This window comes from Pundamilia nyererei, unplaced genomic scaffold (genome assembly GCF_000239375.1).
Source record: "Pundamilia nyererei isolate P.nyererei 1_Seehausen unplaced genomic scaffold, PunNye1.0 scaffold00028, whole genome shotgun sequence".
Lineage (NCBI taxonomy): Eukaryota > Metazoa > Chordata > Actinopteri > Cichliformes > Cichlidae > Pundamilia > Pundamilia nyererei.
In genome coordinates this window covers 2,616,781-2,634,757 of record NW_005187429.1, presented here as the reverse complement: position 1 = coordinate 2,634,757, position 17,977 = coordinate 2,616,781, and the positions used below count along the sequence as shown (strand labels likewise).

Below are 17,977 nucleotides of genomic sequence, written 5' to 3'. Positions count from 1 at the left end.
GGGAGCATCTGCATTACCTTAACGAACAGATGCTAGCATAATTTCATTGGACCAATAACGGGACACATGGCGCCAGACCTCCTCAGACCAGAAGGTCCAGTTGTGACATCCAAAGAAATTATTTTCTGAAAAGATGATTGCTCCTTACTTTCAGATGATTTCAGACTGATCATTTTAGGCAGTAATCAACTTTACTAATGAGCAATGCTCAACGTTGCTTGTTGGTTTCACCAAAAACACTGCATCCAATAGAGAAAAGCAATGAAATGTTTGTTATTAAATTGAGTAAATTTAAGATGAACAAAAAAAGGGATATTCAGGAGATTTAGCTTTGTCAAATTATGTAAGGTTGCTGCTGTTATTATAGTTGACCCAAAGTGGTTTCAAGTTATGGTAGTATTAACATTTGAGGTTTCAAAAGATGGAAAATCTGCACATAGGAACACCCATCCATCCATAAAGTCCATCCAAAATCCCAGAACTCCCTCTCCCCAGTCATCTCCTTAAGCTTCACTGGGTGAACACAGAGGCGTTCCCAGGCCAAGCAAGAGATATAATCTATTCAGTGTGTCCTGTTTCTGCCCCAGGGCCTCCTTCTGATGGATCATGCCCAGAACACCTCACCCAGGAGGCATCCTTGTTAGATGTCCAAACCACCTCATCTGGCTCCTTTTGATGCGGAGGAGCAGTGGCTCTACTCTGAGCCTATCCCAGATGGCCGAATTCCTCACTCTAGCTACCCATCAGAGAAACCTCATTTCCGCTGCTTATGTCTAGGATCCCTTTCTTTCAGTCACTACCCAAAGCCCATGAGTATAAGTAGAGACATAGCTCAACTGGTAAATCAAGAGCTTTGCTTTTACACTCAGCTCGCTCCTTACCTTGACAGATCGGTACAGTTTCCGCATCACTGCAGCTGCAGCACTATTCCGTCTGTTGATCTCCCTCTCCTCTCACTCGCGAACAAGACCACTAGATACTTAACCTCTTCAACTTTGTGGAGTAACTTGCCCCTGACGCGGAGTGGGCATTCCACACTTTTCCAGCTGAGGACCATGGCCTCAGACTTGGGGGTGCATATCTCATTCTAACCACTTCACACACTCTCACTGGAACAGCAATAGCTGGCAATATACAGTGGGGCAAAAAAGTATTTAGTCAGCCACCGATTGTGCAAGTTCCCCCACCTAAAATGATGACAGAGGTCAGTAATTTGCACCAGAGGTACACTTCAACTGTGAGAGACAGAATGTGAAAAAAAAATCCATGAATCCACATGGTAGGATTTGTAAAGAATTTATTCGTAAATCAGGGTGGAAAATAAGTATTTGGTCAATAACAAAAATACAACTCAATACTTTGTAACATAACCTTTGTTGGCAATAACAGAGGTCAAACGTTTACTATAGGTCTTTACCAGGTTTGCACACACAGTAGCTGGTATTTTGGCCCATTCCTCCATGCAGATCTTCTCGAGAGCAGTGATGTTTTGGGGCTGTCGCCGAGCAACACGGACTTTCAACTCCCGCCACAGATTTTCTATGGGGTTGAGGTCTGGAGACTGGCTAGGCCACTCCAGGACTTTCAAATGCTTCTTACGGAGCCACTCCTTTGTTGCCCGGGCGGTGTGTTTTGGATCATTGTCATGTTGGAAGACCCAGCCTCGTTTCATCTTCAAAGTTCTCACTGATGGAAGGAGGTTTTGGCTCAAAATCTCACGATACATGGCCCCATTCATTCTGTCCTTAACACGGATCAGTCGTCCTGTCCCCTTGGCAGAAAAACAGCCCCATAGCATGATGTTTCCACCCCCATGCTTCACAGTAGGTATGGTGTTCTTGGGATGCAACTCAGTATTCTTCTTCCTCCAAACACGACGAGTTGAGTTTATACCAAAAAGTTCTACTTTGGTTTCATCTGACCACATGACATTCTCCCAATCCTCTGCTGTATCATCCATGTGCTCTCTGGCAAACTTCAGACGGGCCTGGACATGCACTGGCTTCAGCAGCGGAACACGTCTGGCACTGCGGGATTTGATTCCCTGCCGTTGTAGTGTGTTACTGATGGTGACCTTTGTTACTTTGGTCCCAGCTCTCTGCAGGTCATTCACCAGGTCCCCCCGTGTGGTTCTGGGATCTTTGCTCACCGTTCTCATGATCATTTTGACCCCACGGGATGAGATCTTGCGTGGAGCCCCAGATCGAGGGAGATTATCAGTGGTCTTGTATGTCTTCCATTTTCTGATGATTGCTCCCACAGTTGATTTTTTCACACCAAGCTGCTTGCCTATTGTAGATTCACTCTTCCCAGTCTGGTGCAGGTCTACAATACTTTTCCTGGTGTCCTTCGAAAGCTCTTTGGTCTTGGCCATGGCGGAGTTTGGAGTCTGACTGTTTGAGGCTGTGGACAGGTGTCTTTTATACAGATGATGAGTTCAAACAGGTGCCATTCATACAGGTAACAAGTGGGGGACAGAAAAGCTTCTTACAGAAGACGTTACACGTCTGTGAGAGCCAGAGATTTTCCTTGTTTGAGGTGACCAAATACTTATTTTCCACCCTGATTTACGAATAAATTCTTTACAAATCCTACCATGTGAATTCATGGATTTTTTTTTCACATTCTGTCTCTCACAGTTGAAGTGTACCTCTGGTGCAAATTACTGACCTCTGTCATCATTTTAGGTTGGGGAACTTGCACAATCGGTGGCTGACTAAATACTTTTTTGCCCCACTGTAAACAAACAACAAGATTAAAATGGAAAAAAAAAATTCACAGTGGACTTGACAAAAACCATGAAATACCTCAGACATGATTTAAAAGGGGAATATAGACCTACAGAGCTGATTCAAAATCCAAGGAGTTGTCAACAATTACGCACATTTAATAAACACATTGCTTAAATTAATCTTTTTATCTACTTTTTTTTGACTGACAGATTAAGGTAAAGTTGCACCAAAAGCTGATGGCTGAGAGTACAGCACGCTTCCAATCAGAATGTCATTTTAATTGGAAGGGCATCAAACGTCTGTCTTCTATATTAGACACATAAAAACATTGGGATGGTGATGATGTTGGGAGCCACAAAGATTTAATGTGCATTGTTTCTGTGGTTCAGTTTCGAAACACATCGAAACCTACTTTTTTTCAGTTGTTACACCATTGGATACCCTCAGTGAACATATTTAAAGTTTTCTTCCATGTTATATATCTTCAGTGTAATATGAGTGTTGTTTCTTCCTGGGGATCCAACTCATGGAGCTCTTCATAGTGCTTTAATGTATTTGTGCATGTGCTTCCAAGAAAGATGTGTTTAGTTAGTAAAGGTGAAATTTGATTTGGCTCAGTGTTTCAGTCCAACGCTTGCTTTTGAGTGCCTCTTCCCATGAACTGATCCAGGCTGAAGGAGGCGGGATGAGTAGTTTGCTTCACTTTTTAGTAACATAGCACCTGCTTATGAAGCACACGGTGTGCTACAGACAAAGCGGCAGGATTATGTAAGGTTAGATCTCTTTTTCTCTGTGAATACACACTGATGAGAGGAGAGAGTGAGCGAGGCACTGCTTTCCTGTATGGGAAGTTAGAATCTAAAATATGCAAATTAAGTTAAACTTTGCTCAGCGCTATCAGATGATATAAGAGAACAGATAATGGGTAAATGAGGTGCAATAAAAGTGGAACTCGCTCCATTTTGATTGCACCGTGTCGTCCGACCCTGCAGTTTAAAAACCAAAGTCGCGTGGGAATGAAAGGACCCGTGGCTGACAGCTGGTTATTCAAGATTTACTAGTTCGGGGAGCTGGATGCCTGTGAAATAAGCTGCTGTTGTTGTTTCCTTATTCATGGTTGATTTGAGAGTTGTTCCACTGGCAACAGCCTCAAAGGGATTTGTCTTCTCCTGGGATCGAACCAGGACTCTTTCACTTGTTAGACAAAGGTTTAAAACGATACACCATGGAGCCATTTGTTAAACAGTACTGACCAGAATGTGACTGACTGCTGAAGGCGAGCAAGCTAGATGTAATATTGCAACAGGGAAATATAAATCTTTAAGCCTGCGCATACAAGATGTAGTTATCACAGCCTGGCTGTTGGTTGGTTGTTTGGCCCTGATTTGGAAATGTTCTTGGATGCACTGACGAGCAGAGAGATAGGAATTATAAATGCAGCTATTCAAATATATGACATTCTTATTATCATTCTTATTATACAGAGTATTTCAAAAAGAATCATCCAATTTCAAAAGGCTAGAAGTTACATAGTTCTAGATGCGAGATTTTAAAATACGTGGCTAAATATGAAGTTTTATAGCAACAGTTACAAAGTGCTCAGTGGGGCTGCACGATTAATCGTTAGAAAATCGCGATCTCGATTCATACTTATGTGCGATCTCATTTCCAAATGACAACGATTTAAAAAAAAAAAAAAGGCGACGACGATTGTACCGCATTTTAATCCGGGACGTAATCTGCATGAAAACAAGCGCTCACTCTTCCTGCTCAACAAATGACAAGGGCGGAGCCTTATACCACGTGGTACAGAAGCTTGCCGTGTGATGCTAACATTAGCAGGGAAAAAACAACGGAGAGCACGTCAGGGATGACGAGAAAGTGACAGGAGAAAATCCGTCCTTATACAGCGCTTCCCTATACCCGTCGAACTCCCGCAGGCACAAAGAAATTACGGAGGCTATTACTTATCACCTGACCAAAGATATGGCTCCCATCAACACTGTGTAAAATGAGGGATTAAGGAAAATGATGAACACCCTAGACAAACGCTACACAGTGCTGTCCCGCAACTATTTTTCTATTGTTGCACTACCTGCTCTATACACGCAGCGTTGAGCAACGGTGGAGACGGAATTTCAAGCGGTACAACATTTTGCGGCAACAACAAAACGTGAGACATTTGTTGTTTTTATGTTTATTTATTGTTTTTATGTTCAGTCTCAACTGTTATGAAGTTGATGTGCAGTTAATAAGTGCAACAAATATTTATACTGGAAAAGAAAATCGTGAGAGAATCGTGATCTCAATTCTAAGCCAAAAAACCGTGATTCTCATTTTATGCAACATCGTGCAGCCCTAGTGCTCAGTGTCCATATGTCAATTTGATAGTCATACTTGTCCTATACTTCTGCAAGCATGTCTGGACTCACTGCAGTCGTTGCTCTTGTCATGCTACCTTCCAGCAAGCACAGAAAAGTCACAAATTCCCTCTTTCTACAGTACACGTTTGAATTGAGTTAAAGCACTTTGAAATCTACTAAAAGTTGCTTGTTTCCTGGTGATTGTGTTGAATTTATTTTCACATTCTGCAATGGTGACTAAACGGTCGCCCACGCCCACAGGTTGGTTGGCAGTGTTTCAGACTCACCAAGTCTTTTGATCACAAGGTGATTGCACAGGTCACCTGATTGCATGTAATTGCCAACTTGACCCCATTCATTTGCATACTGATATCAGGCTAGTAGTAGACTGACTCCCTCTGATGGAAACATTTCTAGCAGGTTTTCTTGACAGTGTTGGTCTTCTTGACCATCTCATTTCATTATGATAATATTGTATTGTTGGGTGTCAGGTGACTCCCACCTAGAGCAGGGCGATATGACCAAAAATATTTATCACGATATACATTTGAAAATTTGCGATAACAATATAACTGACGATATAATTGACACTAGACAAAATACTTTACAACTCCACAACTTTATTAGTGCAAAAAACAAACAAACATCAATGTATTTTCACTTAAACAAGCTGTTTTTTATGTGCATTAAAGTTATATAAAAAATTAACAGTGCAAATGCAAATCCTTGCTGACAGTTTAACCAAAAGGCATTTCCAGTGGAAATTGGCCGACATATCCTCAGCATAACCATGTATAATATCCACAAAACTTAAAAAGAGGTTGTACACACACAATACGGTAATATTATGATGAAGCACTGTACGTATCACTTCGTGAGGCTCCTGCCTACGATAACCGTAAAGCTCCGACAATCCATCAAGCAGTGCGGGTTCGTAGCTAAGCAAAGTCGTACTGAAACATTTGACAGATACGCCGCCATGTGCGTATGTAAACAAAGGCACTGCGCATGCGCGTTTTACCCACATTCTATCGCGATATTTCATTTTCTTATCGTTGCCCAACATTACACCGGTATTACTGTGAACGGTATGATATAGCCCAGCCCTACTCCCACCTCTAGTTAATGTGTAATATCTATGGGAAAGAGCAGTGTGGGAAACATTTCACTCACAGTGCTATTTGAACCCAAAGCACTTCATATATAAAGAAAGCATTCATTTATGGAAGATAACAGAGATGTGTGTATGATGACATACTGAACTGGGATCACTTAACTCATATCTGCTCAGCAAAACTGTTTACTATTATAATAAATTCCCTTCTGTGAGACAGTGTGTGCTTGTTTCTTTTACAGATTGTCCGAGAGAAGCACCTCTTGGATTTCAATGAGTGTTAGAGACATGCAATAGCTCGAGCCATTCAGTGACACTCAACACCTCAATCCCTCCTTTCTCGTGTGATAGGCCCGCACCTCTTTGTTCAGTTTTTCTACCTCTTATTTGTTCTAGTCTTTGACTACTTTGTCATTCCCATCATTTCCTTGTCAATCTCATCTGAGCTGAGGCCAAAGGCTGTAAATTCCTCAAAATGGTTGCTGATGTAGACACGGCGTCTCAGGGTAGTGGCATGCGGCTGAAGCAGGAGATTTCCCTCCTTCATGGTGTCTGTCTCATTGTGGGAAACATGATCGGCTCGGGCATCTTTGTCTCGCCTAAGGTAGGTCTCTCCCTTTTTTGGGGGGTGGGTGGTTGAGTTTTTATTGTGGTTTAAACGTTGCAGAGCAGTAAAATCTAAATGCTTTCTTTGTAAAATGCACCTTAATTTAACTAAAGAAATCTGAAATTGAAGGACTTCAGTTTTTGTTGATGACGTGTATTACAGCTGTCCAGTTTAGGGTTGAGCAGTCTTCTATATTTACATTAGATCTTAGATCACTAGGCACATTTGTTCAAATGACAGCTGGTTCACTGCCTTCTGTGTGTGTGTGTGTGTGTGTGTGTGTGTGTGTGTGTGTGTGTGTGTGTGTGTATTTAATATCTCCTCTCCTGTGTTACCCTGCAGGGAGTCCTTATGTACACTGGCTCATTTGGGATGTCCCTGGTCGTGTGGGCCATCGGAGGGGTATTCTCTGTGTTTGGAGCGTTATGCTATGCTGAGCTTGGTACCACCATCCGTAAATCTGGTGCCTCCTATGCCTATATCCTTGAAGCCTTTGGTGGTTTCTTGGCTTTTATTCGGTATGTTGTTTCAGCAGTGCACTGCTGAGCCCTTCTACTAACACAATAAACTACTCAGGCATGTGCTGTACTGGGATTAAATGGTAGACGGAAACAAAGGTTGACATTACTCAGTGTAAATAAACTAAACCTGCCTACTGTAAGCGTTACGTGAAGCGATAATTAAGATGAAAAAAATGTCTCTGTAGACTGTGGACATCCTTGATGATTGTAGAGCCGGCTTGTCAAGCTGTGATAGCCCTGACCTTCTCCAATTACCTGGTCCAGCCTTTCTACCCCACCTGTTTAGCCCCCTACGATGCCGTCCGTCTTATTGCTGCTGTCATCATATGTAAGCCTCTTTCGCTATTAATCACTCACATCATTTATTTTACCTGCTATTTATGTTTGCATGGACGTTGTAAAGGTGTAAGTGTGTTATGTAGTTTTAAGCTTGTATCCATGCAGTGTTGGTTTAAATCTTTTTGGACATAATTAGGGAGAGATTTCTTCAACCCCAGCAAAAATAGTGTGCTGATAAAGCACGTGAAAAATCACCACATCCCATCTGTTTCTGTACCTCTGTGCTAATTTCTGTAGACAGCTCAGTTAAAGAGCTGGCAATAGAGCATTGTAACATGCAAAAATTAGTTTTGTTTGTTTGTTTGTTTGTTTTTAAACCAAAGCAATGGAAAGTTCATATACAGTTGTTTACTGTATTAGATTGTACTGTTTTACATCACGCCCCTGTAAATTGCAGTGCATACAGTGAGAGTCTTAATTAGGAGGAAGTCTTAAATGCATCTTTGTCTCCTGTGCAAGCAGGAGGATCAGTTGCAGACAGTTGAATCTTTCACGCAAAACAGCTAAAATGGATTTCCACGTGTAAATTCAGGAGAAAGGTGTTTAAAATGGTCTATTGGCTGCAGCACTACTGGAACACGCATGCTGCATTTGGAATAACTTGCATGGCGCCCATATGAAATGTGTCATTTGAAATGGGCTTCTTATGCATGTGGTTTGACTTGAACATCGAGTGATAGAGCAGATGATGGGACAGGTGATGGAATTAATAGAAGCACGCTGTGAGATTCATTTTTTACAGGGGTGTTCCTCACAGGGTCTGAATGAACCCGGTGGTATTTGGGTGGTGCCGTGTCAGTTCTATATGAGGAGGAGTGACTTGTACCCTTTAGCTACATTCTCTAGCTGCAAGCTTTTCTAGAGCTGTAGTTTTCTACTACTTTTGTAGTTTTTTACTGCTTCTTTCTTTCCATCAGGTGTGCTCACATTTGTGAACTGCATGAAAGTGAAGTGGGGTGCCATTCTTCAGGTCATCTCTACTTTTGCAAAGGTCATTGCTCTAATTGTCATCATCATTGCCGGACTGGTTAGGCTGGGACAAGGTAGGATCCCTGAATAGTCTCTATTTAGAAAACATCTATTAAGGCTACCAATTGGTCCTTAGACAACATATGTTCTAAGGCTCAAAACATGGTGCTTATATAATATTGATGATAACAATAATAGTAATTACAAATACAGCTGGATGAAATCTGTTAAAATACATTTATCAAAGTCATTTAAAAGTTAAACTGTGGGCATGGTTAGGGTGTTGTGTAGCTAAATGAACTGTTCCTCTCTCCCTTAAGTGAGAAAAGTTAAAAAAAAAAACCACCATACAATTTGAATAATATATTTCTTTATTATGAAAATAAAAAAATGGGATATATTTATAATGTATACCTTGTGTTGTTGTAGGTTTTAACCAGAACTTTGAGGATTCTTTCAAAGACTCCAACCTGAATCCTGGTGATATGGCCCTGGCCCTTTATTCAGCACTCTACTCTTACTCTGGCTGGGATACGCTCAACTTCATTACAGAGGAGATCAAGGACCCAGAGAGGTTCGCAATCTTGTATTTATAATGCTCGTTTTACAGTAATCATTAAAATCCTTTATTCCTGGTTGTGCTTTCGATTTGTATACATAAAGTGGTGTGAAAAAAGTGTTTGTGAAGTAAGTAAAGTTACATTTTATTTATATAGCACCTTTGAAGACCAAGATCACAAAGTGCTTCACACAGAAATACAAGGCATTTGAATTTCTGTGCACTCTTTTTTTTTGTATGTTTTTCACACATTTTAGATCATCAAATAAATTTAAATATTAGACAAAGATAACACAAGTAAACACAAAATGCAGTTTCTAAATGAAGGTGTTTATTATTAAGTGGGGAAAAAATCCAAACCTACATGGGCCTGTGTGAAGAAGTGATTGTCCCCTGAACCTAATAACAGCTTGGACCACCTTTAGCAGCAACAACTGCAAGCTAGGGCTGCGATGATTCGAGTAATTCGAGTAATTCGATTATAAAAAAATTCTCGACACAAATTCTTTGCTTCAATGCTGTCGTCGTGGAAGTGGGAGCACTTCATCCACATTTGTGACTAAAATCACACCTGCAATGCAAACAAATTTAGGAGCAGCATGTGAATAAAAAAGCTGACAACATTGAGTCCACACAGCCCGCAAACATTGGTAACACGACAGCAGCAGTCATGTTGATGCTGGCACAGTTTAACGAGGAGCTGGAGTCTGTTTGCACACCGTGAAGAGCAAACGAAGCCATTAGCAAGACGTGAGCTCTGGTTAAGTGAAAGAAGATGTGTTTCTAGCAACCAAAACAGCAGCGCTGTTCCTGCAATCGCCAATAAAACCATTACTGGGAAAAAGTAATGACAAACTCTGACATGGAAAAAAAATCACACTTTATAGCTGCTCTATCCATCGCTGTTTGCTTTACACAGTGGAGAATCTGCAGTAAGCCTCAAGAAGTTGTATTAAGATATACAGGTGAATTATTAATTGTTAATCTGATACCATGTTTAAATTATACAGCAAGCTGTATAATTTAACTAAGAGCAGCCATCCTATTGATGCTTGAAGCAGGGGTGAATCTAAAGGGGGGCATGGGGTGTACTAGACCTATCGTGTTTCGGCTGTGTGCAGGCAGGAATTGCACCCAAACGCAAACTCACTAGTGTTGAGGTTTAAATTTATCATCTTAAATGTTTATATGCTGATTATATTGCTTTATATAAGAAATTAAACAGAATACAAGAAAGCCGAACTAAGACGCTAGACTATAGAATAAACTGGGGCAACAAAGAACTAAGAGCATACCGGTAATACAAAAACTCAGAGACACAAGAAACTCAAAACACTGGGACACCGACCCAGGACCGTGACAAGACCAGATTAATTTCGAGGCTTTCATAACATTTTTCAGATTGAAAAATTGCAATCAACAGTTCATTTTGAAAAAAACCTGTGTATATTTGTTATTGCTCAATAATAAGAGAAAAAATATTTCTTATCTAATTTCTTGATTGATTGATGGAATAACTGAGCGATTACTTGATTACTAAACTAATCGATAGCTGCAGTCCTAAATTAAGCGTTTGCGATAACTGGCAGTGAGTCTTTCACAGCGCTGTGGAGGAATTTTGGCCCACTCATCATTCTTTTGTGAAATCCCGGATGAGTCGTCAGCAGGAATATCTAATGTCACGAAATTTGTTTTGGCTGTATCACGATACACATCGCGATATGTTTAAATAGCCTCCAAAAACAAAAACCACAGAAAGTCTCATTCCTTCACTCATCTGAAACTCCCACTGTCCTCATATCTTTCCCTATCTGGTAGTTTATAAACACACATGCTAAGGGCAGTGCGCCAGGTAGAAAATCTGGGAGGGGGTTATTAATGATGCATTCACAGTGTGTGGGAGAAAAACAAACTCACAGTGAATTGCATGCAGACAGCTTAATATTTCCATTGCAGTTCATACTCGATGGTTGCGATAAAACCATTTTATCCGTCGCACGTGGAAACATCGAGCATATTCGCCCACCCCTACCGATTACTCCCAGTGGTGAAAGTTCTCCACTGTTCCAGGTTTTCTACATTTGTGTATAATGACTCTCAATGTGGTTCATTGGAGTCCCAAAGCGTTAGAAATGGCTTTGTAACCTTTCCAGACTGACGGATGTCAATGTTTGTTTGTCAGGCGTTTCTTTAGACCCAGCGTGCTGTGGCATAATTAGCCCTTGCCAGACAGGTTCTATTTAAGTGATTTCCTGATTCAACAGGTCTGCCAATAATCAGGCCTGAGTGTGTTTAGTGAAACTGAACTCAGCTTTCCAAAAAATGCAGTTAATCACAGTTAATTCATAATTTAACAAGATGGGCAATTACTTTTTCACACGAGACCAGAGAGGTTTGGATTGGATTGAACATTTGTCCCTTAATCAATGAAATCGTCATTTAAAAGCTGCATTTTGTATTTCATCAGGTTATCTTTGTCTAATATTAAACATCAAACATGTAAGTGTGACAAATATGCAAAACACTAGGAAATCTGGAAGGGGGCAAACACGTTTTCACACTGCTGTATTGCTAAGTAGTTTAAATCTAACAGTCTTAATGGATGCCACCTCCTATTTTTCCATTGCAGGAATCTCCCCTTGTCCATTGCCATTTCAATGCCCATCGTCACAGTGATCTATATCTTGACCAACATAGCTTACTATGTCGTCATGGACGCAGATACAGTGCTCAACAGTGAAGCTGTTGCTGTGGTGAGTCCAAAGCTCTGTACTAGAGTCACTTTGTGTACATATCTGCATACAAGCCCTATCACATACCAGTATTTACAGCCTCTGCTCACCCTCTTAGAGGTAGGAGGATGTGATCTGTCCCTCCTGTGTTTGACTGTCGTCTCTCTGAGTCCATCTAACAGCCACTGCCTCTCGCATCTGGCTTTGGTACTCCCTCTTGGTCATGCAAGACTGTAGGAGTCGAGATGACAGGAACCTCATTTAGCTAAAGAGGTTAGCGCGCCACACAGGAACAGGAGGAGAGCTCATGATGTGATTAGTGCAGGGAGGAGGAAGATTTGTCCTTGTCAGTGGTATTTGCTAATCTCTTTTTTTTTTTTATTCTAATGGTTTACTAATGTTCTGTCATTAAGCCAGGGGTTTTCTGCCCTGTTGTAATGAAACTGTGAGATGCAGCAAAATGTTTAGTCAGGTTTTGGAGATTAATGATGTCGAATCTCATTGTGCGCTGGTTGTACTTTGCAACTCAGCGCCACACTAAAACATGATGATGTTTGAACCTAAACTTGATTATATCACTAATATAATGCACCTCAGGCATGTTTGGGTTTTGAGTGGGTTAAAATGAGTGATGCCACATCGTTGTCGAGTCAAGCTTTTGGCAACAGCTCAGGTCACAATATGAACAAAGAAAATCCACTCAGAGGTTTCAAAGTGGCATCACAGTATAACATCTTTCTCAGTTCCTGCTGTTCTTCTCTTTCTAGCTGGTAACTTTTTCTTTCTCTCCTTCCTAACAAAGTGTCCTGTGAAACTGCTGTGATCTGTGTAGTTTTTTTGTTGACAGTATTTGTACTCATTGATTATTTGTAACAGTGTGAGCTTTACACTTTCTTCCGCCCTTGAAAAGGAAACAAAGGGGAGTAGCAGGAAACATCAGGGGTTCCCGCAAGCAGATTAGCCAGTTTGTTGGATTAGTTCTCGTGTCTTTTAATTAGTGGCACACATCTGCACTGATGAGTCACATTTTTACTAAAGTGAAAAGGAGTTACAAGCACTTTGGCTGCTTCCTCAGACATTTGCAGATGAGGTGCTGGGCTGGGCTCGTTGGCTGATTCCTCTTTCTGTGGCGATTTCCTGTTACGGAGGCCTCAACTCATCAATCATTGCAGCCTCGAGGTAAACTCCTAAATCTAGTGGCCTCCATTTCTGTTTTTCCCAAAATGTATGGGTTTTTTGTTTTATTTTGTTTGTCCTATTGCCAACTAACCAATCAGCAGCACAGTGACTTTAGTTCTTATTGAAATGTCATTTTCTCTCGCAGGTTGTTTTTCGTTGGTTCCAGAGAAGGCCACCTACCTAATGTGCTTTGTATGATCCATATTAAACGTTTCACCCCGATTCCTGCCCTACTTTTCAATGCAAGTATCCCCAATATGTTTTTTTTATTTTAATGTAAATCTTTGTGGTTCTTCATCTTTGTCATGAATGTATTTCTCTTGAACGTAATATTTGTGTCTGTTTTTGGTCGTCTTCTCACAGGGTGGCATGTCTCTGTTGTACTTGACTGTGCCAGATGTTTTCCGGTTAATCAACTACTTCAGTTTCAACTACTGGTTATTCATCGGCCTGTCGATAGCCAGCCAGATCTACCTTCGCATCAAAGATCCTGATCGACACCGACCCGTTAAGGTACCAAAAATGATGCAATGTTCTTAATAACCAAAGTGAGCTTGAAATACAAACAGGTGTAAAATTTAGCTCAGACGTGTTAGTGCAGTCAGCTCAGAGATAAAAATGAAAATAAAAATAAAGCATTAGGCAGGATGATGAGTGTAGATTGTGTGTATGAACATCTTGTTTCTGAATGTGAGCCAATGTTTTTTATCTCATAATCTTCGACTGCACCTTGGTGCAGCCACCCAACCACATCATCCAGCTCACAGCCCCCATCAGATTGTGAACAGACAAATAAACCAATGAGCACAAGATGTAAATGGATACATTAAAGATAGTGTGTAAAGTGTTGTTCATGGTCTGTGAAGTTTTTTTCGTTTACCCATCAACAGTGAGTGTATTGTACTGTTCACCCTCTTTTGTTTTGAGTTGCGACAATGTTTAAAGTCATGTCAGTCTGATCCTTTTGTTTTGTCCATTTCTCCTCCTCCCTCTCGGTAGCTGTCTTTGTTCTTCCCAATAGTCTACTGCCTGTGCAGCTTATTCCTGGTGGTGGTGCCGCTCTACAGCGACACTGTCAACTCTCTAGTGGGGATTGGTGTGGCACTTTCTGGGGCACCGATCTACTACATTTGTGTCCATCTGCCTCGCAGCTCCAGACCAGCCTTCCTTGGAAAAATGCTCAGTAAGAGAAACACTGCACTGCCTATCATAGAAGAGGTTTTGTTTGCTTTGAGGGAACTCTGAAACTCACATTTGATAGCCTTCTTATTAAAGCACTTGTCTATTACTGCTTTATCCTTTAACATTTGTGGTCTAGCTCTGAGAAAGATCAGCAAGAGCTCAGTGTCATATTTTCATAGGCTAGAACAAGCTAGCCAAGCTGTCAGTCTAGCTTTTTATTCCCTTTGAGGGGAAATGCATCCTTTATCTTCCTTGCAAATTCCCAATTGGTTTATAAAGGAAGAATTTCCCCAAGAAACTTAAATCTAGGTACAAAGGTAGAGGATTGAAGCTAGCACGTGGTAATATGACAACAGCTATAGTATAAAGCTCTGTGAATGAATGTGGCTGTGTTAGGTTATTACTCACAACTCTTTAAAGTAGCATACCAGTCTCATATTTCCTATAGCTACCATAGAAATGTATGGAAATGCTACGGCTGTCTGTAAAGGGATTGGAATTAGTGTTTCATAGTTCAGTTTAGCATAAAACCCACCTACACTAAAGGCTTCTATAGTACAACATTTATAAAACTCTTACTGTTTAGAAATGCTACTTTTTTATACTATTAACACTGGACTAGTTTAAACAAGTAACACTTAAGGCAAATTTTTCTAATTAGCAACCCTTGAGCAGCCATCTGATTTTTCTTTTTCTCTCTTCACACAGATGCGATATCTCTATACACCCAGAAACTGTGCATGTGTTGCGTGGCATCGCCAGATATTGATCTGGACAACATAGACCCGGGGAAGATCGAATGATCGATGGACAGACAAACTCAGTGTAAAGTACTGTACGGGGAGATGAAGGAGGACGAACGAACACAATATGAAGCAATCTGGGAGCGGCAGACAATCAGGGCTGAGATGAGATGATCGCTGGACCTATTAAAGACGGATGGAGACGGTGCAGAGATGAGCGCACCACGCTACTCGATCTCCTCCTCCTCCTCTTCTTCTCTCACACATGTGCCATAAAGAAGGAAGGAGCAGGATTTTACTCAGACTGTTTATTATAGGCAAGAGCACAAATGCAGTGTATTATTACAATTATACTAAGTGTATATCTTAGCAGAAAATTTAGTCCAAAAATCTTGATTTTTGAACTTGAGACCTCAAAGAAGAGCAAACGGTTTTTGCACATACATTTTTCATTTTGAAGGAGACGATATATAAAATGGTTTAAAAAAAAAGAGTAATTAAGGAGCGGTCCTGCTGTATATTTATGATTACAAATCTGTCATGCTGCTTTCCATCCACCACAGCTGCATGTGGGAACTTTGACATCATCTTCAGGGCTCTTTTTAAGTTCAGGCGCCTCCTAGTGGTAGCTTAAAAAACTTCAGTTGATAAGTCATAAGACTTTCCAAAGTGTCATATAAGAGTCTGTCTCTGCTTCTGTGTGTTGTGTCTCATGTTTGTACTGTTACCTGTCACCTTGTTGCTTCATATACGTGCACACGATCCATTTAAAAGTAAAAAATCTCATGTTTTTTTTAGGTACACACCTCAGTTACACTTTAAAAAAAACCAAACATAAGGATTTCTATTGCAGATGAAATATTTAATATATTTTTTCAGTTTTTAATGTATCGCCAAGATGGGCGGTTGTCACAGAGCAGATCAATTGTTGGACCATCATGCAGTAAAGTGAAAATTCACAGCTGTAGTGTGTTTATATGGTGTTTTGTGGTGTACTTTTTGTGTTCCTGGACTGTACGTGCCTTCAGTGAGGTGGGTCTAATGATGTGATATCGCCACATTTGTTCTTGAGCACTGTCGCCGACATGTCGCTGTAAAGTTTGCCAAATGTGTTTCAAGTCGTCATCTTTCATTAGTTTCTTCAAATTGAAGCTGCCTATCACAAAAACACAGGCAGTAGTTGTTGGTTAGCTAGAAATAATCAGTCTTTAGATTTAAAAAAATAAAAATAAAAAATCTGCTTAGCCTCTGGACATGATTAGGAGCTAACGGGAGCACACGGTTTGTTGCTTCACGTGCTAATTTGCTTTTCTGGGATCAGTAGTCATCGGTTAAAACAAACTAGTGGGCCGTTTAAACACAAAAACAGCTGTATATGTATATTTCAGTATACTGTAATACAATGAACCTATTATTCTCAGAAAATGCAAAATAAGAATGTTATAACATATTTGTTGTTTCATTGGGTACCAAATGTGTGTTTTCTGGGTGTTTGAAAGCTTTTGTGCTGAATGTGTCTTAAGAACCTGCTTTTTTTCCCACTGTTCTGATTTATTTTGCCAGACGAGCTTCTCCAGTGGGCTGGAAACGTGTTTGCTCACTCAGAGGCAGAAAGTGAGCTGTGTGTTTTATCTGAATAAAGTTAGGTACAGACTTCAGTGACTGGCTGTTCTTATCGTTTGCTTTGTTTGACCTGAACACACTAAAGTCTCCTAGCACTCACTGCCACTTGAGGTCATCCTCTCATAACCCCCTACATCTGTAGCTTTACCCTTTAGCTAAATTAGCAGCTTTGATAAAATCAAGGTTTTAAAAGTTTCCCAACTGATCAGTATGAAAATCCACATTTTTTTAATGGTATTTTAACTGGTCCTTTGCAGGCATTTCCTTATATCACATTGGACTGAGTATCCTGGGGTTATTCACTAGTGAAATTGTTAATGGTCTGGTCTGGAAAGGGAAGCAAATAACCTTTAAACACAAGATGATTGATTTATGATTTAAATATTTGCGTCGGTTCACAGCTCTCCAGGTCATGGTCGCCAGAGAGTTTGAAAAAACAAGAGACAACTGGATTAAGTTTGCAAAGGTATTTCGTCTCTAATCCTTGCTTCTGTTCTATAATCAAATGGTGTAGAGGTCTACATGGCAGGGGACCATTAGCACCCTTGAACGTGGTGCTAATGGTCGTTGACCCACTGTTGGTCACGTGAGTCAACACGTAAACCAGTCTGAAAAAAGGCGTGGGTATTTACCATCATTGTGGCGTTCACCCACCCCATCTGAAATAAGGAAACCTCTTGGAAAGTGAACTTATCCAACTAACCACAAAATTAAAGTCCTGTCATTTCCTTTTGCTAGCTCAGAAGGCTCTTGAGAGTCATGTAGTTTTAAACCAGAAGTTCTTGTGTTAGATTGTGTTTTGCTAATCAGCTTTTGATAAAGTTTAGGCAGTTAATTTTCAGCAGAAAATCTGAGAACGATTTAATTTGAAAGAAGTAGTATTACATATAGTATATGTTTTATATAGTAGATTCCAACCTAAATACTATATAATCAAATATTTAAAAATAAATATCTGTAAAATAACACCATCATTGATTATCATTATTTTAGTAGCTCAGGCTATTCTCCCTTTTTTAAATTTAACTGTGGGTTTTAGTGCAGCTCATCTGTGGAAGCATCATTGATATAATATAAATGTATAACAAACATCTGATTGGCTTGCTGTTGCAAACAGCAGGCTTGAACCTTTAGGTGGGCGGGACTTAAAGGAATATAAGGATATCCTCTCCGGCTGAAACATTTGTTTCTGTGTTCACAAATGGGGTGCTAGACTGTTTTATTCCTTAACTGTTTGTAGCTCAAGAAGTTTCCTTCTGATCTCAGTAATTTTATTAAATAAATTATGTTTTAAAATTTTACTGGTGTCACCTT

The 17,977-nt window shown here is 40.4% G+C and overlaps 1 protein-coding gene across 1 annotated transcript in view; it reads left to right on the top strand.

The window, feature by feature from the left end:
• LOC102198034 (Y+L amino acid transporter 2) overlaps positions 1-15,851 on the top strand; it is an 18,374-nt gene extending 2,523 nt beyond the window's left edge. Inside the window, exons 3-13 of the mRNA XM_005728446.2 lie at positions 6,452-6,813; positions 7,159-7,334; positions 7,523-7,665; positions 8,594-8,719; positions 9,075-9,219; positions 11,834-11,957; positions 13,012-13,115; positions 13,261-13,357; positions 13,479-13,628; positions 14,115-14,298; positions 15,006-15,851. Of these exons, the coding sequence (XP_005728503.1) occupies positions 6,685-6,813; positions 7,159-7,334; positions 7,523-7,665; positions 8,594-8,719; positions 9,075-9,219; positions 11,834-11,957; positions 13,012-13,115; positions 13,261-13,357; positions 13,479-13,628; positions 14,115-14,298; positions 15,006-15,100 (1,473 nt within the window). The 5' untranslated portion in view covers positions 6,452-6,684 and the 3' untranslated portion in view covers positions 15,101-15,851. The remainder of the gene's footprint in view (positions 1-6,451; positions 6,814-7,158; positions 7,335-7,522; positions 7,666-8,593; positions 8,720-9,074; positions 9,220-11,833; positions 11,958-13,011; positions 13,116-13,260; positions 13,358-13,478; positions 13,629-14,114; positions 14,299-15,005) is intronic.
• The last annotated feature ends 2,126 nt before the right edge of the window (positions 15,852-17,977 follow it).